Source organism: Cebus imitator, unplaced genomic scaffold (assembly GCF_001604975.1).
Source record: "Cebus imitator isolate Cc_AM_T3 unplaced genomic scaffold, Cebus_imitator-1.0 Scaffold52, whole genome shotgun sequence".
In the NCBI taxonomy this organism is placed as follows: domain Eukaryota; kingdom Metazoa; phylum Chordata; class Mammalia; order Primates; family Cebidae; genus Cebus; species Cebus imitator.
In genome coordinates this window covers 7,102,424-7,125,859 of record NW_016107367.1, presented here as the reverse complement: position 1 = coordinate 7,125,859, position 23,436 = coordinate 7,102,424, and the positions used below count along the sequence as shown (strand labels likewise).

General features: G+C 38.3%; 1 protein-coding gene across 3 annotated transcripts in view; it reads right to left on the bottom strand.

The window, feature by feature from the left end:
* Positions 1-23,436, bottom strand: part of ATG2B (autophagy related 2B) — a 90,819-nt gene that overhangs the window by 6,822 nt on the left and 60,561 nt on the right. For all 3 annotated transcript variants that reach the window (XM_017528175.2, XM_017528176.2, XM_037738348.1), the window contains exons 29-41: positions 21,864-22,005; positions 18,961-19,163; positions 17,839-18,065; positions 16,251-16,359; positions 14,812-15,006; positions 13,772-13,873; positions 7,355-7,433; positions 6,843-7,050; positions 3,913-3,982; positions 3,496-3,578; positions 2,676-2,797; positions 1,993-2,147; positions 1,219-1,368 (exon numbers count right to left, since the gene is read on the bottom strand). In XM_017528175.2, the coding sequence (XP_017383664.1) occupies positions 1,219-1,368; positions 1,993-2,147; positions 2,676-2,797; positions 3,496-3,578; positions 3,913-3,982; positions 6,843-7,050; positions 7,355-7,433; positions 13,772-13,873; positions 14,812-15,006; positions 16,251-16,359; positions 17,839-18,065; positions 18,961-19,163; positions 21,864-22,005 (1,845 nt within the window). The remainder of the gene's footprint in view (positions 1-1,218; positions 1,369-1,992; positions 2,148-2,675; positions 2,798-3,495; positions 3,579-3,912; positions 3,983-6,842; positions 7,051-7,354; positions 7,434-13,771; positions 13,874-14,811; positions 15,007-16,250; positions 16,360-17,838; positions 18,066-18,960; positions 19,164-21,863; positions 22,006-23,436) is intronic.

Here is a 23,436-nt window from a genome sequence, read left to right as displayed (position 1 = left end):
CACAGATCTAATTTTAACCTATTGATAGCTGGCCCAATCCTGACATCTGTAGGAGCAGGTCTGACTGGCAATTATCTCTTTTTATTCTCCCCAGTGAATCTTTTTTTCAAAGCTGACCATTGGTCTTACCTTTATTTATCCACTAATACATTTCTTGGGGCCCTACCTCCGTGGACTTCTCACAATTCGGGACCACAGAGGCTACTTTTCTCAGGTAAAAGACCATCCTAGGCACGTCTGACTGCTGTCAGAATATGACTGAGAAAAATATCTTTCACAAAATCCTAAAACACAAATCTTAAGTAAAAGGGCCTCAAGCTCTCTTTGGTCATATTAAAAAGAATGTCAAAAAGAGTATGCCAGGAAATGCCCCTGACAACACCCAGGAAAAAAACAGGGTTCACTGGCACAGCTGTGATGCCATTCAGCAATGCTTAACAAATGTCGAGATTCCAACAGTTACTCCCCAATTCCACCCTAAAGAATTTCTTGTATATAAGAACAAAAAGACAGTTACATGAGCACTCCCCATAGTGGTGTTTTAGGGGAAAAAAGGGAAACTGAATGTCCACCAACAAGAAAATAAATAAATTATGGTATATTCATACAGTAAAATACCATAAAACTGTTGAAATTAGACCTACATGGATTAGGATTAACATAGATCTATCTCGACAGAAATAAGTTGCAGAATGAGACACATAACACCATTTATGGAAACTTTTAAAATATAAACACTAGTATATTTTGCTTATGAATACATGCTTGTATAATAAAACTATAGAAACTTGTACAAAAAAACATATGTTCCACCTTCAGCATAGTAAAGGCACAGGAATGGGATCAGGGTGGGACATTCATCTGAAAAGTTCTGGCTCTTAAGCAAATCTGAGGTAAGCAGCGCAGAGTATAAATGTGTTAAACCTAGAGATTGAACACATGGCTTCTGTTTCTATCACTCCCTGAGTGCTTCTGCAGGTAAGGAGAGATAATCCATCCACCCGAGCAATCACTAGTCTTCATGTAAGACTACTAGTCCAAGACTGGTCCTTTTCTGTCACCTCACACAGATATGGGCACATGTTATTAGCAGCAGTTCCCATTCCACTCCCAGGGATTTCTACAGAATAAATTTAAGTCATTAAACGCTCTTTAGGTGGTGAAGGTTGGGAGAGCATGCAGGCAGGTTCTGATGTGTCCACCCAAGTATTCAGTTACCTCTTTCACAACACTGTAGGCCTTGGCCACACCTTCCCGCAGGTCTACTGGCTGGTGGGCTAACCGGTGATGAGGAAATCTTTTGGTCTTCTTGGGCTCGATAGAAAGGGTACCAGGAGACACCATGTCATAAGCAGTCTCTGCAGCTGCCTGGATCATTTTGTCAAAAGGAAGAAATGAATCAGAAGAAAGTCTGAAAAGTTACAGACCAGCAGAGCACTTCCTACAGGGAGGGAAGAAGAGCAGAGGGACTCACAAGCCCTGATGAAGACACTTCTGCATATCTGAATTCTTCACCACAAGAACTGATGACTTATAACAAGAACATAAAAGTATAAATTAAGAACACCTGGATTGAGCTAACTTTTTTAGCCCCTCCCCTGTTCACTGAGAATATTCAACCTTTCCACATCTGTCTATGGAGCTTAATGCTTACTAGAATGACCTTTAATACTTCATTTAATCTATAATGCCTTCTTTAAAAAACTTATGATCCTTTCATATAAATGTGATAAAATAATCCTTTGCTAACTTAATGTTTACCATTTACCTGAAACAGGCAAACAAATCTGACACTGTTTTCCACTGCTTTATTCCAATTACTTAACACTAAACATTTAAGCAATAAAACAAGCATGACATTAAATCATTACAAATAAAAGTATCTACTCACAACATTTTATATTTTCACAGTATTGTCTTAAAAACAAAAGGACCCAACCATTTCACAGTGGCTCTTCTTTGTCTAGTCTAAGGCAGTCTAAGGAGAGATACCTGTATAGTTTGAACCATTCTGTTTGTGAGTTCTAGAGCAGCCATTGCTGTGGAGGTCCCAAAGGAAGCAGCACCTCTCTGAAGCCCTCTGACGATGCGGCCATCCTTCCGGTACTGCTCTATGGGTAGCCAGACCAAGTCCTTTAGGCCTTGCACTAGAACAGTCAACACAAAATCAACATCAGTGCTGGAGTTCAGATTTTTCTATCATTCTAACCCTGGGGTTTTTAACTCCTAAAACTGGAGGCAAAGTTGTGTGTGTACGAGTACATATGTAAGTTTTCTAGACTAATGGTCCTCACATAAATTCTCAAAGAGATAAGAATTACTGATCTAGGCCAGGCGCAGTGGCTCACGCCTGTAATCCCAACACTTTGGGAGGCCGAGGCAGGTGGATCACGAGGTAGAGATCGAGACCAGCCTGGCCAACATGGTGAAACCCCGTCTCTACTAAAAATACAAAAAATTAGCCAGACGTGGAGGCACATGCCTGTAATCCCAGCTACTCGGGAGGCTGACACGGGAGAATCGCTTGAACCCAGGAGGTGGAGGTTGCGGTGAGCCGAGAATACGCCATTGCATTCCAGCCTGGGCAACAAGAGCAAAGCCCCGTCTTAAAAAAAAAAAAAAAAAAATTACTGATCTAAAAAAATAACTTATCTACTTAAAAAAAGAAAACTCACCTAATTGTACTAGTGAATGCATAGGTCCAACACCTCCCAGGATTCCCGGTAGCTGGTTCTTCTTAATGTCATTAAGCCACTCAGTGATTGCATATGAGAATAATTTGTCAACACCTAGTAAACTAGAGAAATTATTATTAGTATGTCAAAAGGAGAAATACATTTCTAGACATAGATTCATTTGAGGGTTTTTTTGTTTTTGTTTTTGTTTTTTTTGCTTCAAACAAAATCTACAAATTATAAAGACAAATACTACAGATGCTTCAAAAACTGGTAAACATTTTTCAAATTAAAAAGAAACCTAAATCGTCCATTTAACTCACAACCCAAATTTCTCTAAATATATATGTGCATACATACACACACGCACACACATAAATATAAAATCCAATTCTAATGTTAATAATTTCTACAAGACTCAGGTAATACATGTAAGTGTGTTTTTCCACTGTTCTTATTTCTTGAACATCTAAGGCTCTGGCACAGGATTAACCCAAAGTCTCTAAATTGCCAATAATTGCTACTAAGAACCACTACCACCTTGTGAACTTCCAATCTTTCCACTGAATAAGCTAATTTACAACCTTAGAAAACTATTTAAAATATCCTAAACTACAACTGTTTTTTCCAAATACTACTCTGTTCAAACTACTTCAAATCCCTCAGAAATCAGTGCCTAAACCTGTAAGAGTCCTCTAAAAATGAGCTCTCTAAATAAAATATCATAAAACTGTGTATGCTTGCTAAGAAAATTCAGTTTTTAAATTTGTTGTACACTAATTTTGGTACTTCACTTAATGCTTCAAATAAGTTTACTTACCCATGTCGATAGGAAAGCCTCTTCAGCTTTAGTTCAGAGCAGTTTAACTGAGCCAGACCAATCAAAATCCCAGCTAGTGTACCCTTTGAAATTAAAAAAAGGCCAAATTAACCTGTAAATTAAGACTCAACATCTAAAAGCATTGTTATTTTGAAAGTCAAGGCGGTAATCATTACTGATACTAAAAGACTTAAAATATTTACAGCAAAAATATATACAATACGTGTGATCCAATTTATACCAAATTTTATTCATGGTACTTAAATAAATACTTACTTTAAAAACAATTAAATTCAAAAACTTTGCACTTCATTTCAAACATATATATAAACTATGACAAAACAAAGTTAAAAAAAAAAAAGTTCATTAGAAAAACAGATAAGATAATTTTGTAGAGTATATTTGGAGTTTCCCAACCTGATCCATTGATACATGTTTGCCATGATAATCAAGTCGAATGGGAACTTCTGACGTGAATCTAAATTCTCTGAAGATAAAGGAAGGAGAAGAGTTATTTACATTTACCATTACTAATAGGTGAAATTAGAGATAAATTAATTTGTTCAATTAGAGAAAAACAAAACCACAAAATAAATAATGTAAATATCTTAAAAACTAAAGAGAATGGCTTTTAGCTCTATCTTTTCTTAATATAACAATTAAGCAGATGTTAATTGTCTCATATATTATTATATTTGCATTTCTCACAAAAAGCTTTTTTTAGTTACGTCGGTATAGTGTGGGAAAATAAAAATAAAAGATAGCAAAATAAAATATAAAACTTTTTCTCAGTTTATGAAATAATGTACACTTACAAAAATGTATTCTTATATATATTTTCAATTCATTCAAAGAATAAATTAATAAAAGTAAACTTCAAGATTAAACCACATAGTCATTTACCAAGAAATATAAAGAAAAGAGGTAAGGAATTATTTTGACTCCCTGGTGAAAGGAGCCAGAAAACCTGACATGAACCCCGGTTCATCTATGAGATGCAACTGTCGGCAAGTCACTTAAACTCTCTGCCGCTCGGTCTTCAGAAATTGTTAAAATGCCACCTACATTGTTAAATTTTGTGAGAATCCTTGAAATTAATGTTTCTAAGTAAACAGAATATTGACAAACAAATATAGGGAATGGTGTGAGAAAAAAAGTTATAATTATACAGTTGTCCCTTGGTTTCTGAAGTGGGTTGGTTCCAGGACCCCTGTAGATACCAAACCCCTTGACATTCAAGTCCCTTATATAAAATGAGATAGTATTTGCATATAACCCACACACATCCTCTCATATACTCTAAATCATTTCTAGATTACTTACAATATCTAATACAATGTAAATGCTAGCAAATCGTTTTTATATGTTTTATTTGTATTTTTATTGTTATTTTTATTAATATTCTGGTTGAATCTCAGATGTGGAATTTGTAGATATAGAGGGCTGGTTGTACACTGATGGTACACATCTAACACAATGAGCTGGCTTCCACACGTTGGCTACAAACAGTGTTTGAAACTTCAAACACAGTTTTCCCCACAGAATTAATGTTGGTAGTTACATCCTAAGCCATCTCACAAAAGTCCACTTCACCTAACAACAAAATGGAGATGTTATATTTACACCAATTACTACAAGAAGCCTGGGACCCCCAGGTCATACCCACCCCCTGAATCCTCAGCTCCACTTGGCTGTCTGGCCAGTACCATCTCAATACTCTCCTTTCCTACTCTTTTTTTTTTTCTCCATGGCATATATAATAGGACAAACCAATTCTTTTAATTATTTGTAATCTCAATTTGTAAATTCAATTAAATAAAATATTTTTTCTACTTTGTTCATTTGTGCCTAGATCAAAACCTTGCATACAGTTAAGTGCTCAAAAAATATTTTTGAAGAAGAACTGCTTATGGGGAGGAACAGGGCTCTCGTGGCATTACTAAAACCTGTACTGAATTTTCTGGATTAGGGATAAGAAGACCTGCATTCTAGCCATGCCTTGGCCACTAACTATGTGGTCTTGAGCAAGTCAGCTCACCTCTCTGGGCATTCTCTTCCTCATTTGTAAGGTGTATAATTTAGACTATAGCACTGATAGGAGCTTTTGAGACTACAAATGAAAATCTATACGCTATTCTCAATATTTGAAATAGTCTAATAAAAAAATAAACATTTACCTAAGTAAGTACAGGGGTTGTGTACTTTTTAAACCTAAATAAATGAGTAACTCTACTTCTTTTGGCTAAAAAAAGGAAAAAGGTAAATTTCTTTGCTTTCAGGCCTATGTTTACCGAAACCAAATTGGCAGTTTATATGTGAATAATATAAAATAAGAATGGAAATTATCACTTAAGATATACGTTTTTGTCAAAATAAAAGGATCAATGTGGGAAATTAATTTTAAAAGGTCCTTCTTTGGTGGTGGAAAGATTTAGAACCACCAGAAATCATCTATTCCAAGATGTTTCCAATTATCATATTCCATTTTTCTCTATTTTTGTCACTGTGCAAAGTATTTAAAATGTGACAACCTTTTCCAGTAGTAATACTACTGACTTTGGCCCATATCTAAAGTCTAACTTCAGAACCTAGAGGAAAAGACAGAGAGAAATCAGGAACCCGGGATGTGTGAGAAAGCAGCACAGAAAATCAGGGAAGACGTTGACTGCGCCTCATAACAAGGGGGCATTGGTCTTCGGTCCCTTCTCTTTCCCATAGGGCCAAGCCACCATCCCTACCATCAAGGGTTGGAAAAGAAAGCAGATGAGAAGAGTGAACAGGTCTGAAAATAAGGAAACTCCAGTGTGCTGTGCTCCAGCTGGCTGAGCCTCTGGGCAGCAGTCACAGCAGACAACAGCAGCACAGGGGACCTGGGTCTCCCAATAGTGCCCACTAAGCAGGGAGGAAAGGGTCAGCAAAGACACATGACAATGGGTAAAGGCAGACAGAGAAAATAGGTAGAAAACTCCTACAAGGGAAGAGGCAAGCAGGCAAAGCCAGGTTGAGATATGTAAAGGAAGAAGAGCAAAAGGATAATATCCTGTTGGGCTGGTACAAACACACCATAACAGTGCTGGAAAGAGGGGACAGAAGGAGAAAAGCAGCAGCCAGGAGAAAAGGAAATTCCTGCCAGAGAATCGAAAGGGATGAATTTTGAACCAGTTACTACGTGAACATGAGGGAGGTGTAATTAGATGGGGACCACATACAGATAAATACACCAGCTGACAATTTGACAGTGCAAAGAAAAGCTGAGGGAACTTCATGATTACCAGCACACACACATCACAGAGCAATCCTCAAAACTCTAAAATAACTTCATTTGTTATCGAAACTAAATTAGTTACCTAAAAAACACAGGCTGATCACTAAAAGATGCTTCTTCTGCAGAGATGTTCTTCTCTTCCATGCCATTAACCACTTCCACTGAATTGGCACTATCACTTTGAGAAGGTTGTTTTGGCCCAGGGAAAGAAATAACTAGATTTGGCTCCTTTGAGGTACTCAAATGCCTTGGCAAAGTGCAGGTGACATCAGCTCCAGGAGACTTTTTAACTGAAAATGTAATGTGCACGTTTGAAAAATTAGGTACGCTTCTTCTGAGCAACCATTTAAATCAATCTTGATCTAATTTGTTTTCCTATATTTTATCTAATCAAAATACAATTCTGTTACAGAGAAAATTTGCTTTCACCTTTTAAATTATTACTTTTATATAAACAGCATTTGCAAAAATCAACACCGAACACATTTACTTAAGTGGGAATAAATATTTTAGTACATTCTCAAAAAACCCCATAATAATCAATATCAATCCAAGTACTTGGTATAGCCTTTTCAAACTATACATATTTAATACCTTCTGGATCTGGAGTCATTAGAAGCTCTACTTCTGTAGAAAGACTTGTAAAGAAATCCTTCAGGAAGAACAAGGCATCCTAAAATTAAGAGATGTAATTTTAACTAAAAGGAAAAAAAGCTCACTTATTTCTAAAACTGTGAGACAAAGTATCTTAAACTCATATATTTTACTCATTGTTCAAATATAGCTACAATTTATTGAATCCTTTCTCTATTCCAGTCATTACTGCTATTCTTCCCTCCACCACACACACACACACACGTGCACACAGACGCACAGAAACACACACATACTTACCTTTTAATTCTCATAATTCTATGAGGAAATTAATTTATAGGTATGAAAACTGAGAGACAGAAATTAAAGACTACAAAAGTATGAAGGATTTCTAAATTAAAGTACATTTGGCTGGGCACAGTGGCTCACCCTGTAATCCCAGCACTTTGGGAGCCAAAAGTGGGTGGATCACAAGGTCAGGAGTTTGAGACCAGCCTGGTCAACGCAATGAAACCCCGTCTCTACTAAAAATACAAAAATTAGCAGGGCATGGTGGTGCCTGCTTGCAATCCCAGCTCCTTGGGAGGCTGAGGCAAGAGAACAGCTTGAACCCGGGAGGTGGAGGTTGTAGTGAACTGACATTGCACCACTGCACTCCAGCCTGGGCGACACAGCGAGACTCCATAAAAAAAAAAAAAAAAAAAAGTATATTTCAGTTTTCTTAGAAATGGAGCACTCTCACTCTTTCTTGGCACCGGCTCTCACTCTGCATTGTGGTGATATTACCAACAATCATATGCTGGATACTTTTATTGTCTTCAAAGTTCCAAATGACGTACTTCTGCTTTTATCATACATTAGACTGCCTTAATACATTTCCTCATTGCACATGATATTCAAAATAATCAAAATAATCCATTCAGTGTGGTCTCTCCTGAAATTTCATAATTACAAACAAAAACTGCATGGCTCTGTCTTCACATTGCACATACATGCCATCTTTGCCCATCACCAGCAGCTTCATTTTGCCTATCTCACTCAAACTGACAGATATATCTTCAGGAATATATTTATATATATGCCTGGGCCTGATCTTTCTTATTCTTTCCTTTCATTAAAAAAATCCTTAACTGGCCAGGTGCAGTGGCTCACGCCTATCATTCCAGCACTTTGGGAGGCCAAGGCAGGCAGATCACGAGTCAGGAGTTCAAGATCAGCCTGGCCAACATAGTGAAAGCCTGTCTCTACTAAAAATACAAAAAAATTAGCTGGGCTTGGTGGCAGGTGCCTGTAATCCCACCTACTCAGGAGGCTGAGGCAGGAGAACCACTTGAACCTGGGAGATGGAGGTTGCAGTGAGGCAACATCATGCCACTGCACTCCAGTCCCGGGGCGACAGTGCAAGAATCTCTCTCAANAAAAAAAAAAAAAAAAAAAAAAAAAAATCCTAAACTAATATAAAACATTAATACTGTGTCAAAATGCAACATGAAGGGTCAAAATATTTGGTAGCACACCAAAACAGTTTGACAATTCTAAAAGCTCTGTCTACTGATCACAAATCTCAGAAGTACAAATGATGCAAATGAAAAGGATATTCTAGGTAACATGCACATGGGAGACTAAGCAACAGACTGCAGAGCAAGCCGGTGGTTTCAACAGTAGCGGAAATATACTGGTTCAGAAGCAGGGCAGTGGGTTCATGAATTGTTCACTACATTGTTATTTTTTACATATATAATATTCCTGTTATATATTTTTCATATTATTTCCATTATTACTTGTTTACAGTTTAACAGCATATAATATGCTATTCCTTGGCCACTAGATGGTGATATTTTCAATGCCATAAATGGTGGACTCCATGATTACCTTCAAAAAAACCAGTAAATTTTCAGGTATCAATTTGCTCTTTAAGAAAAAAAAAAAGGAGGCTAAAGAGACAATGGTTTCTACTCATTTTTCACCACAAATGCACAAAATAACAGATAAAGAGACGCTAATCGCCAGCTTTTTAAAATGTTCTCAAAATTGTTTGATTTTGGTATTTATGCTAAGCTCTTTACAAATCAGTAAGAGCAACAACCCCATTTTATTTTATTTTGTTTTTACAGATGAGGGTCTCGCTCTGGCACCCAGACTGGAGTACGGTGGTGTGATCATGGCTCACTGCAGCCTCCACCTCCTGGGTTCAAGCAATCCTCCCACCTCAGCCTTCTAAATAGCTGGGAATATAGGCATGCACCACCATGCCTGGCTAATTTTCTTATTTTTTATTTTTTGTAGAAACAAGATCTCACTATGTTGCCCAGGCTGATTTTAACCTTCTAGGCTCAAGCAATCCTCCTGCCTTGGCCTCCCAAAGTGCTGGGATTACAGGCATGAGTAACCACACCCGACCCAAACACAATTTTAAAATTAGCAAGACACAGATACTTCACAAACACAAAAGAAAATACACAAATGGCTAATAAGTACAGAAAAACATGGTCAACATCACCTGTTATAAGGAAAATCCAATTTAAAACCACAATGTTCACAAAGTACACGAGCTAAAATTTAAAAGACAACAATACCAAGTCCGGCAAGCAGCCGCAGCTCTCATGGCTATTGGTGGTGCAGGCACTGTGAAGAGCTGTTTGGCAGCTTCTTGAGAGAGCTCAACATATTTATTTATGACCCAGAAATTCTACTCTTATATATGTATTTATTCAACCAAGAGAAATCAAAATGTATGCCCATAAAAATACTTTGACATAAATTTCCTAACAGCTTTATTCCTAAGAGCCAAACCACAGAACGACCCCAAGGTGAAGCAGCAGGCAAAAAGATAAACTGTGGTATACCCACAGTGAAATCCTACTCAGCAACGAAAATGACTGTGGATACATGCCACACCACAGACAGATCTCACAGGCTTAACGCTGAGTACAGGAAGCTAAGTACAATTCCATTTACATGAAGTTGCAGAACAGGAGAAAACTAATCTATGGTGACCAAAAGATGGGTCGGTAGTCACTTTGGGATGGTGGAGATGGATTACAAAGGGACATGAGTGGAGTCTGCAGGGTAAGAAAAATGTCCTATATTTCAGCTGGGGCAGTAACTGTTCAAGTGTGTAAATCTGTGAAACCTCCACTGAACACTTAAAAGCTGTGCATTTTAGTATACGTAAATAAGACCTCAATGTTAATCAGTTTTTTAAACTTTAAAAAATTGTTGATGCTAAACTTTGTAAAATATGTCTTAAGATCCTATGATAAAGTATATTAATACTGCACTATGACTTCAGTGTTAAAAGAATTCCTTTTAATGTCATACTCAAGCAATGAAGCAATGATGATGAAAAACACAATTGTGCAAACTAGTGCTGCTCCATATTCATCCTATACAGCCTGGCCTGAGCACTTACTTATCTTACTTAGCAAAATGGTTTCCCAATCCCAATCCACAATCAGAATAAGGCTTTTGGTAACTTTACAAAAATCTTCACCTGCCTAGCTCCACTGCACTCCTTAAAACCCAACTTGAATGTCACCACCACCAGAAAGCCTTTCCTGAGCAACCCTCACCCTTCCCAACTCCCAGCCTAGGTTAGGAGCCGTCTATGGTCAGGCATACCATCCCATGCCCATCTGTATCACTTGTATTCACCACAGCACATTAAAATTATCTCTTTTATGTCAGTCTTCCCCACTATAAAGAGATCCTTGAAGATAGAGATGTCTTATTCATCTTTGTATCCCCAGAATCCTAGTATAGAACCTGGGTCAAGGTAGGCATTCACCAAATGGTTTTGAATGAATTGATACACCTTTCTTGCAGAGTTCCAGGAAGTACAAAACTAAAATGGACACTAGGCTAGCAGGAAATCTGGCCCCCTTCCTATTTTGAATCTCAAACTGCCTAGTTGTGTGACCTCCATCATCCACTTACCCACCAGATGGGACTCATTCCATCTGCGATGCTTATTGCCTGCCCCGTGGGAACACTGAGCTTTGGAAGCAGTTGCACTTAACTTCAATAGCAATGAAGTTTTTTGAAAACGTGAAAGAATAATGTGTTACTTTCAGACTTAATATGATTCAATTAAGACGAATAAGTGGGGATATGCTTAGTTAGAAATATATTACTCAAAGCATTATCATTCAACTGATGTTTTCACATGAAAAAAATGAACAAAAATATTTGGTTTTCCACTCAATGACCATTTACTATCCCAAAATATGGTATGGCAATTTTAAAAGAGGCAAACTAAAAAGAATTTTTGTGTAAGGTGATATACCTCATTAAGGCTTACATATTTGTAGCATGGCTTTGTTTTTCTAGCTTTTATGTCTTAATGAATTATTTCCCATTCTTCATTAGTATAGTCATAAGATTTATTTCCTTGATGGTTCTAAGATTAGTAACTTCCCACCTTAAAATCATAATGTTTTATAGTTCTAAATAAGAAATTATGTTCAATATTAAAGAAAAAAGTCTATTAAAGAAAATTAGGGTAGGTACAGTGGCTCATGCCTGTAATCCCAGCATGTTGGGCAACATAATAGGACCACATCTCTACAAAAAAATTTTTTTAAAAAAATTAGCTGAACATGGTGGTATGCGTCTATAATCCCAGCTATTCAGGAGTCTAAGATGAGAGAATAGTTTGAGCCTAGGAGGTCAAGGATACAGTGAGCCACGATCTGCACTCTAGCCTGGATGACAGAGTGAGACACTGTCAGGAAAAATAAAAAAAGAAAATTGGGCTTGCTAAGTTTGGTAAAGTCATGCCCGAAAGATGTATCTTACTCAAAGTCTTGTTCACACTGGTGATTTCCACAGATTAATTTTCCCATAAATACTCCATTATATTTCCACTAGGCCAATTATGGATAAATTAAGTTAAAGTATGGATATCAAAATATCTTATTCTCATATGATAAAACATAAACCTAAAGTACTGACTGGCAAGTCTAACCTAGCTCAGAGGCTAGAAGTATTAATGTAAAGCTATGCTAAGCTTCTGTACTTCACCGTACATTTTCTGAGACAGTGCCTATTTTTTGTTTATAAATACTATTCAAGCTCATTTTTGAAATACCAGTTACCTGATTTTAGTTATTCAAGTTTTATTTAAATAATGAACATTATTCAACCAGTACTATTTGAGCAAATTAATAATGTCCACGCCACAAATAAATACTTCCAAACCTGTGCTCATATCAACACAATTTCTGTCAAGAGGGTTTTGTGATTTCAAAGCAGATTAGTGAAAAACTCTACTTATGTTCTGCGGTTATCACATGCTTCAGTTAATAACAACAGCAGTCAACATTACTGATCCCTGACCTAGTGTGTCAGGCACCCAGCTAACATTTTTCACACACTCATCTATTTCATCTTCATTTTAAAAGCATTACGATACACGTATTACTACTTCTCCCATTTTATCAATGAAGAAACTAAGGCTTGGAGATGTGAAGTAATTTACCCAAAGCCATATAACTAGTATGAGCTACAGAGCTAAGACTGTAACCCAGGTCTGACTCCAAACCCATGCATCTCGTCATTGTATTACTACACCTCGACTAAACATCACATTTTCATACATCTTGGAAAAATTTCTGGAAGAGGCACCAGCTATGTTTTGAACAGCTCTCTGGGTCAAAGCAAAGCCCAGAAGAATTTGATGGGGTGCTTGCCAGAATATGGGAAACTAGATTTCACTGTGCCCAACCCCAGTTTTCTTTAGGGAAAGTCTAAATCTCTGTTGTTTTGGACCTCTTCAGCTATACCAATTTACTTATTTGTCATTTTGCCCAGCACAGAAAGAATTATCTTCCAGATCCACACTCTCTCATGGAAGCCTGTCTTCCCCTCCTAAACTCCATCTCTCTCTATTCCCTTCCACTCCATGTGGAAGCTGCTTTCCTCTCCTGGATTCCATCTTTCTGGATTCTCTCACTCAGTGTGAGAGTTAGCTGTTTCTTTCTCTCTACTTATCCTGTTTCTCTCTCTCTTTAAATAAATCACTTTCTACAAACAAGCAAACAAAGAATTATCTTCCAGATGCTGTGATGAAGACAGAGCAGCATTCAATCCATCAGGGAATCCTCTAATACTCTCTGAAAATGTATGCATATCTGAACTGGGAGTAGAGTACATAAGGATTAGAGAATAAGAAGCAGGTATTAAGGTCTATATCACACCATGAGTAGGAGACTGGGGAATAACATCTAATGATGTTACTCACCCACAGTTCAGATTCCAAACATCTAACAAATTTGCCCTGTTCTTAATCAGAAGTTTGCTGAAAGTATGTAACCACCATAAAAGTTCAATAATAATAATAAACATTACAATTTCCTTATTCTGAACATGCAGTCTATATCTAACTACAATGGCAGGAATCAGGCTCATGCCACAAACCTGGTCAATGTTGAGGCGGAGCGGCATCAGTGACACTCTCAAGCAGCACTCCTGTGGGGACCTGCCAGATTCTGGACGCACATGTAAGGCTTTTACTGTCAACTGCAAGGCAAGAAAAAGAACAGCATTTTTCTGCAATAATATGATGACCTTCTTCTCTATAAAAATGAGAGAAAAAAGAAAAATTCCTATTCCTATACTATATGAGAAAAAGAGGAATTGTTTACCCTCTTTCCTTAAAAGCCTGAATCCAACTTTTTCAGTCACATGCCCCATCAATAATCTGATTAAAGGTTGGGCTCAGGGGCTTACGATGGTATTCCCAACACTTTGGGAAGCCAAGGTGGGAGGATTACTTGAGTCCAGGAGTTCCAGACCAACCTGGGCAACAAAGGGAAACCCTATCTCCACACAAAATAAAAAACTAGCCAGGTATGGTGGTGCACACCTGTACCCCAGTTACTCGGGAGGCTGAATGGGAGGACAGTTCGAGCCCAGGAGGTTGAGGCTGCCGTGAGCTAAAATCTGCACTCCAGCCTGGGTGACAGAGGGAGACATTGTCAGGGGGTAAAAAAAAAAAAATCTGCTCAAAGATACAGGCTCTTTAGAGGAAAACTTGCAAATGGATAATGTTGTACTTAGTAACGGGAGCCTACCAAAACCCTGAAGCTAACCATAGGCCCATATTCCAAAATCAAATTCTACGAAGGACCTCCAAAGTCCTGAACGAATCGTTTCCCCTTTACTAAAATATAAAGAATGTTAGAAAGCTGGAACACATTCAGCAATACTAAATATTTTGTATAGATCACTATAAACTTCTAGTTTCCTCAGATATCAATTTATTAGCAATTATAGTTAATGGACCCTAAATAATTTTTTAAAAATAAAACTTAGCAATCATTCAAAAGGGATTTTTCACATTAAAATGAAAAAAGCTATCCAGTAATTTTCCCTACTCTAAGTCTTCTGCAGTTAGAGATAATAAAAATATGTTTCCAAAACTAACGTAACACAAGAACAACAAGGTTAATTCTTACCATATTGGAGTGAGCTTTTCGAGGCATTTCTTTACTGCAATACAGGTATAAAAATTTATTCATTTGTGATGTTGCCAAACGATCTCGAATCTCAAGATCCTGAACAATGAACACCTGCCGGGAGACTGGGTGTTCTGAGAGGCTGGAATCACATTCAGGTTTACATGGGGGGTAGACTTCATGCTGAAACTTCACCTTAACAGATAAGGAGAAAGAATGTGGAACAACTCTTTATATTTTATTACATTGTATTTTCTCTTTAAAATGCAAAATATCGGTCGTCATTTCCTTTGAATTCTACCTCAGCTTACAATTCCACTTTCAAAAAACTAAACAACATGACATTCATCACTTGCTCACTCATTTATTAATCTACAGTGCTCCCTGCTTATCCAAGGGTTTGCTCTCCACAGTTTCAGTTACCCATGGTCAACTGAGGTCCAAAAACATTACAGTATTTTGAGAGCAAAAGAGAGATCATATTCATATAACTTTTATTAGAGTATGCCATTATAATTGCTCTATTTTATTATTCATTATTGTTGTCAATCTCTTACTGTGCCTAACTTAGAAATTAAACTTTATCATAGATGTGTATGTATAGGAAAAACGTAGTATACATAAAGTTCAGTACGATCTGCAGTTTCGGGCATCCACCGAGGGTCTTACCATGTATGCCTGTGGATAAGGGGGACTACTGCATGTGGACCCTACCATACACAGAGAAGCTTGACTAGTATTTCGTATTTGACCTTGGTAAAATCCTTTATCCTTTCCAAGGAAAATTCTCAATAGGAATAAGGCATAAAATTATTATCTTGCATACCTATAAAATTGCTTTAAAATGAATCAACGGAGACAGGGTTCAAGCTCCAAAAGGAAGCAGAGACAAACACATGGAATTCTCATCACCACAATACTGTTATGCTAACTATCTTAAAATATGGCACTTAAGTACAATCTCAGACAAGCTGGTAGAATTAAATGCGTGTGATGCCATCAGTGGTCTGGCCCTGTTGGTCTCTAGTCCTTCGTAAAGGACCTACCAGATGCACTGTCCAAACACAGGCATTCCCAGACAGATGCTCTAGGGCAGTGTCTCCTCAGTCTGGCCCTGCCTCAGACTTCCTGAATCAGGACTCTGGCAGGGACCCCAGGAACCTGTGTTTTAATAAGCCCTCCAAGGAATTCTGAGCTTGCTCAACTCTGAGAACCACTGCTCTAGGGGTAGCCCAAGTAAACAAAAATAAAAGAAAAACACCTCAGTCTTCTTAGAACACTTGAGAATGAAAAAGAGGTAAGAGTTTTATACAAGATCCTTACACTTTTCCAATCCAAAGAGTTGGGACTTAAGGCTCAAGACTACGTGGTGGGGGATAACAAAAGAATCCCCGCAATGTCCTACTTAAGTGGATTTTTCCTTTCAAATGCCATCTTACCTTGCTTAACTGTATTTCCATTAAAAAGTCATGGTTCCTTCCTTTTCCTCCACATGCTATACCACGTCCATGTCTTGTGGGCGTGTGAGAAGGAGAACTGTGGGGACTACTAAAAATGAGCAACACAAAAAAACCCTTTTGTTAAAGGAATATTCAAAGAAAGTCAATGAATGACATTAAGGAAAATGGTAAGATGAAAGACAAAGTAAGAAAGAGTACAGAGCTTTCAAAACGCTGCCACAAATTACTAGAAACCAAACCATATCTTCTTTACTCTGGAGACATTGAAAACATGCATTTTATTACTGCTATTACAGTAACGATCTGCTTGCTAAATACTCAAAACTACAGAAAAAGCTAAGTATGATGCTGGGATCCATATTACAGGATACACTTAGAAATGAGCCTCCTTATAAGCTTCTTGTTACTTTGTAAACCCTTTACAGTCAGAGCACAAGTCCTAGGAATCCCAACTAATACACAAAAGAATTACAGTAAAGTTGGACGTGTTTTAAAATCACTTTTAAGGAGAAAAAGTTGCTGAACTATTGTGCCAAATGTTACTGCCCCATGCAGCCTCTATGCCACACCCCACCTCAATAAGGAAGTCTGTCCCCTACATGGATTCTGTCCAGCTGATTCTCTCCCAGGCGCCAGCATACTGCACTTGTCTCACAAGTGCTCAATGACCACTGACTCGCTGCCCCATGCCCTGCTGGATGCTGAGGGACAAGGCATGCCCGGGCCTCCTGACACACTTCCTGCAATTCACTGCCCTCTGTCACTCACAGGACTTACTCATTTTTGTGAAATAGGTACACGGTAGTGAACAGGGAAAGGAAAGGAAAATTAATAAAATAAGAAGAACTGTAATAACTTTAGCAAAGAACTGTCTGTCAAAAACCACGTCCCCAGCCCCAGAGCCCAAGTTAAGGAGGAATATTAACTGTCTCTCCTGCAAACCATTAACCTTATCTATCCTCCACATTCCTTGTGAGTTCTGTAAGTCTTTGTTTTGTTTCAGAGCAGCAGCAAAGCCACACAGCACAGATAAACACCAGTTACTAAACATGTTCCTCAAAATGTAGGACATGTCGTAAAACATGTCAAGGTTAATTAACGACTCTTGTGCCTGCTTCTGTAAACCTGCCTCCCGCTTCATGTTTTCACGCCCTTATGAGCATAAAAGAAGCCTGCCTCCTTTGTCTGGCCGCTCAGCCATTTTGAACATAAGTATGAACTGGGCCAGTGTGTACCTAAAATAAAATCCTTCTGCAACCTCATAGGTCTCTCCAGTCTCTAAATTCTGCAACAGTAGATACCTGAAAATTTCTGCTAAATGAAAATGATGAAAGTCAACATTTTAGTCAAAATACAAACAATACAAATAAGTTCACAACTGGAAAACTGTAAGAGTGACATTTAAATTACACAGTTTTTAATGCAGCTCTATTAATAATACTTAAAATGATAAATTATATTTATTTTTCTTTCTTTTTCACTAAAGGGGAAATGGAAAAGTCTACTTATTTTTCTATAGAAAGAAAATATTGGCCTGACAAATAAACTTACATAGAAATTAACTTACATATAACTTTTAGCCGGAGAAGTGGGTGGGACTGTTCCAAAATCCTTTCCTCCATAGAGATGCCAGACAAGAGAGACCTCCTTCACCACGTACCGAGTCACAGGAATGGGAAAGTGTAACGGGGCTTTGCTCGTGTCAGTCTTCTTAACAGGCAGACTGAAATAATTGTCTCTTATCACAATTGCATCATCAACCATGATTTTTATAACTGGTTCTTCTTCCTTCTCCTAAAATAAACAAACAGGTAACACTCTCTTTTCTTATTGGAAACAACTGATTATGCTGCACATCATCTCAAGGGGCATTCTTGATCTACATTCTTTTTAATAATTCCAATATATAAAATAAGGTAATGGCTGCTGGCATTAGTCATCACAAAGATACTCTGCTTTATTAACCATAAAATAAACTCTCTTTCTTTCATGTAAATCACTTCATAAGGATTTTTTATAGTTTACAATTTGGCTTTCACTACTTGTTTGATAAAGCAAAAATTTAGTGTGTGGGTTTTGTTTGTTTAAAGTCAATACTATAAAACTTAACAAATTTCAACATATGAATGATATTACCATGCTTTTAATAACAGGTTTATCCTGAGTTTGTTTGGATTTTTAAAAATTTAACCAGAAGGTTCTCAGAACTTACAGAACTTAGTAAACAAATACACCTACTGGACAGTTAATACTGGAAAGTTTCCAAATACACACACACACACACACACTTATATCTATACATACACATAAACATGCCCCAACCATCAGCCTTCACACAAACCACATCTTATCTCTTCCAGTTCTTGGACTAGCAATTCTGTGAAGCAGATCCTTCTGCCATTTAATTTCATGATCCTTGAAGAGTCATGTTACTACATAATACATCTGGAGTTCAACAATCTATGTTGGAAATTTTGCAAATAGAATTCTCCTCTGAGTCTCTATGAGATGTATCACAGAAATAGTAAAGTACAGCAACCATTTACAAACTGTCAATAGTATATTACCAACCAAAGTAATTCTGAACTATAAAGAATTGACAAAATCAACAGTATTTTCTCCAGGCACCCTTTGGTCAATTCCATACATAACATCATTCAAGCCTTCAATAATGTTATAAATTTATTACCTGCATGGCTGCTTTTGGTGCAAAAAGAATGCAAAAGTCATCGTTCTCAGTGGGCACACCTGTCATTGCATCACTGATGAAATGGTGAGAGAATGAGGCATAGGTGGGGCCAGGCTCCTGGGATACATTCCCACTCTCATCAGGAAACAGGAAGAGGTCTGAACAACATGGCTCTGGAATTTGACATTTTTCATCCAAAACACCTAGATAAAAAGATTACATCCTTTTGGTACACTTTGAAATATTAACAACAATAACAAGTTTTTTAACCATGTGTCAATGTGTGAGACATACGTTATATGCTTTTACCTATAATATTTCTTTTTTTTTTTTTTTTTGAGATGGAGTCTCTGTCACCAGATCTGTCACCCGAGCTGGAGTGTGGTGGCACAATCTTGGCTCATTGCAACCTCCGCCTGCTGGGTTCTTACAATTCTCCTGCTTCCTGAGTAGCTGGGACTACAGGTGCACACCGCCACACTTGGCTAATTTTTGTATTTTAGTAGAGACGGGGTTTCACTGTGTTGCCCAGGCTGGTCTCAAACTCCTGAGCTCAGGCAATCCGCCTGCCTCAGCCTCTCAAAGTGCTGGGATTACAGGCATGTGCCACTGTGCTGGTCATAATATCTCATTTCTTAAAATAAGTCTAAAATCTGAGGTTTAAAGAGATCTTAAATAACCAAAACACCTCAGCAAGAGTCAGAAATACATCAAAAACCACTAATAGGCCAGGCACGGTGGTTCACACCTATAATCCCAGCACTTGAGGAGGCCAAGGTGGGTGGTTCGCCTGAGGTCAGGAGTTAGAGACCAGTCTGACCAACATGACGAAACCCTGTCTCTAATAAAAATACAAAACTTAGCCGGGCATGGTGGCACACACCTGTAGTCCCAGCTACCTGGGAGGCTGAAGTGGGAGAATCGATCGTTTGAACCGGGGAGGTAGAGGTTGCAGTGAGCTGAGATCAAACCACTGCACTCCAACCCAGGCGACAGAACAAGACCCTGTTTAAAAAAAAAAAGCCTCATAAAACGACTAATGATAAACTTGAAGTTCTCTAAGAAAATGGCAAATGGCAATGTCATTAAGACAGTTTCCTCTCAGTGAGTTGGGACTGGGGAAACTCAAGACTTCAGCAGCTGCTGGTTAGTGTTGAGTGGAGTTTGGTTTTAGCCAGGATTTCACCTTTGACATTCTGTCCTATGGGTGGCGCTCTGGAAGAAACTTCTTGGACAACATTATAATGGGAGGGGAAAATGGTTACATTTAGCAGAGCCTTGCCTAGAACTACAGGAAGTCTCTGCTTGAGGGGAGGAGAGAACAGCTGTTGAGCAAGCTTTGGGTGGCAAAGGAGGCAACAATTCAAGCATGAAAAGAAGACCACTTCCTAAGGCCTGGGATACCCAAATTGGACACCTAACCTTAGGCAGCAATCACTAAAGATTACACGTGCACCAAAGTCTGTAGGTCAACATATATTTTAATATGTTTATATTAAATATTAAGAGTCACTAATTCTTTCTGCATTCACTCATTAAAACCAAACACTGTGATGGGGCTGAGAACACTAAGCTGAAGAAAGGGACATTTTGACTTTAAGCGACTCGTAGATTAGATTTTAAATTCTTCCACAGCAGTACCTCAGAATTACTCATCCTTACAGGTACCCAGGGCCTAGTACAGAATCTTGCATATTGAAGCCATCCAGTAAATAATTACTAAATATTCTTTCCCATATAATTAAAATAGCTTCTAATTTTTTTTTTTTTTTTGAGACAGAATCTTGCTCTATTACCCAGGCTGGAGTCCAGTGGCATGATCTTGGCTCACTGCAACCTCTGTCTCCTGGGCTTAGGTGATCCTCCCACCTCAGCCTTCTAAGTATCTAAGACTACAGGCACATGCTACCACATCTAGCTAATTTTTGTTTGTTTGGAGAGATGGGGTTTTACCATGTTGCCCAGGCTGGTCTCAAACTCCTGAGCTCAAGCGATCTGCCCGTCTCAGCCTCCCAAAGTGCTAGGATTATAGGCATGAGCCCCTGCACCCAGCCTAGCTGCTAATATTTATTACAAATAATATAGTACGCAGAACACAAGAAGTCCCAGTTTGCTTCCTTAGTTCTAATTTATCCTAAATTAGTATGAAAGCAACATTTAACACTAGACTTTTACAACACTATGAAATAATTTTTTTAATTAAGATTTCCCAACATAAAGATATAGCTATGGCCATTCAGCTAGAAAAAATACTTTTGAAATAGAGGCTTCAAACTGTTTACATGCTTCCATTTGGCTTTCAAGGATCTCTAATCATCTGAGTCCTCCTCTGCTTATCCAAGTTTATTGTCTAATTATTTTCAATAAGAAGGGAACTTTTGTTTCATAGCTAAATAACTGAGGCTCATGCATGCCTCTTTCTTTCCTCTGTTGACGTTAATGACCTTGCCAAGATTACCTTCTCCTCCCTCTTTAAGATAAACCTAAATCCTATCTACTTTTAAAAAGCCAGGTCATCTTAGTTTCATTAAAGTCTAATAAAATTATTCCAATCCTTTCCAAACAGTATCCTTTCCAGAGGATATACCACCTTTGAGGTGTTTTCTTGTATCATTTCCCAATCGGTCTAAGAAATGGCACCAGTCTTGTGCCCATTTGTTTTACTAGGCTACAAGCTACCAGAAACATAAGCTCTGTCTTCTACTCACTCTGTATCCCCCACACCATACTGACCAGAGTTACCTATTTACTAGACACTGAGTAGACACAAGCTGAATGATTAACAGATATCCATGAAAACTCATACATATCCTCAATAAGTGAGTTATTAAAGTTATGAGAATATAAATAATGTAAGCCTCAACTATAACATCAGTGCTCCCAGAGAAGAGTCCTAAGCTTACCATTAGCCTGTGGGTTTGCTGACGAGGTAGCTTGTTGGATGTCAATCTCCTCCATAGCATCACTCATCAGATCTCGTAACATTTGTTGATCTGCTTCAGGAAGTACTGGACCACCTAAGGATGATCGACCACTGGAATCTACCTATAGCCAAAAAACCTAATTAAAAATAACTGAAAATGCTCTTAAGAAGCAAACTACTTACATTTATTTAATCCCAGAAATACATTACATTGTACAAAAACTGGAGAAATAGAAACCTACTCATTTTTCTATGCCCAGCGGCTGGTATATTTTAAGTTTTTAGTATTATCACCCTAACAAATACTGGCAAAAAGAAATAAATCTGTCATCACCGCAAAGCCAGACAGTGAACTGGGATCTTGAAGAGGCAATGCATTTGAAATTGAAAACAAGGAAGTTGAACAAACTGCGATAAGGCTGGGAAAGAGGGGATTACTAAGTAAGTTTGACCTCCTCAACTCTGATGGCTGCAATGACTTTACCCCTTTGAGATAAAGCCCCTGTAAGTCGAAGCCTCATTTCTTGGACACGCAACAACATCAGGGGGCATACACAGGAGGAGAAATCTACTAAACGGTGATTCAGAGTTCAATTCCAGCACCGATACTTAACCATTTTGGTAAGTGAGCTGTAGATTCATTAAACCCAGATCATGCTTTTTATATGTGAGCATAAAGTGGCAAGTTTCAATGGCAAGGGATAATTTAAAATAAGAATATTTTTTAAAAGGGAATAAACAGTAGGGGGGGTGTCATAAATCACCTTATTATCATGAGAATACAGCAGGAACAAGGAGTCACAAATATAAATGTAACACAAGTGAACAACAGATAACAAACACAATGCCAGTCAGGCCCTTACTAGAACCTAAGGGGACTGAGAATTCTGTTCATAAGAGAGACCACAAAAAAAAACACTGAAAAAGAAAAAACACAAAACAAACTGGACATTCTTCAGTTTGGACATAAGAGAATTCAGAAAGGTGACACTTGGGACAAAAACGTGCATTGAACTGGACACCAAAATATCTGGGTTTATTGTTGTTTCCGCTACTCATGAGGGCAATCATCTAAATTCTCTGGGTCTTATTAATCTGCAAAATAGAAGTACTAATCTTTAACCTCTCTATCTCACCAGGTCATCACGAAAGGAAAAGGAAGTCATATGGGAAAGTACATTGAAAACTGGATTGTCGGGGAGGATCCTAGATGGCCGTTTAGGAACAGCTCAGGATTGCAGCTCCCAGTGAAAGCGCAGAGGGTCAGTGGACGCCGCATTTTTATTGTCCACAGACTAGGAAATTCCCAGGCGGAGGAGCTCCACAGGTCACCAGTGCGGCTGTTTCGGCCAGCGCGGCTGTGCCGGCCGGTGCCGCTGCTTTGCCCCGGGCGGCTGCTTTGTCGGCGCCCAGGAGCAGCGGTTCTCCATACAAAATACACCGGTCCGGGTGCCCTTTTGGCTGGCGATTGGAGCCACGGAAAATCGCCCATTTGTCTGTTTAAAAAGGGGACTGAGCAGGAAACCAGGACAGTAGATTCTAGGGCAAAAAAA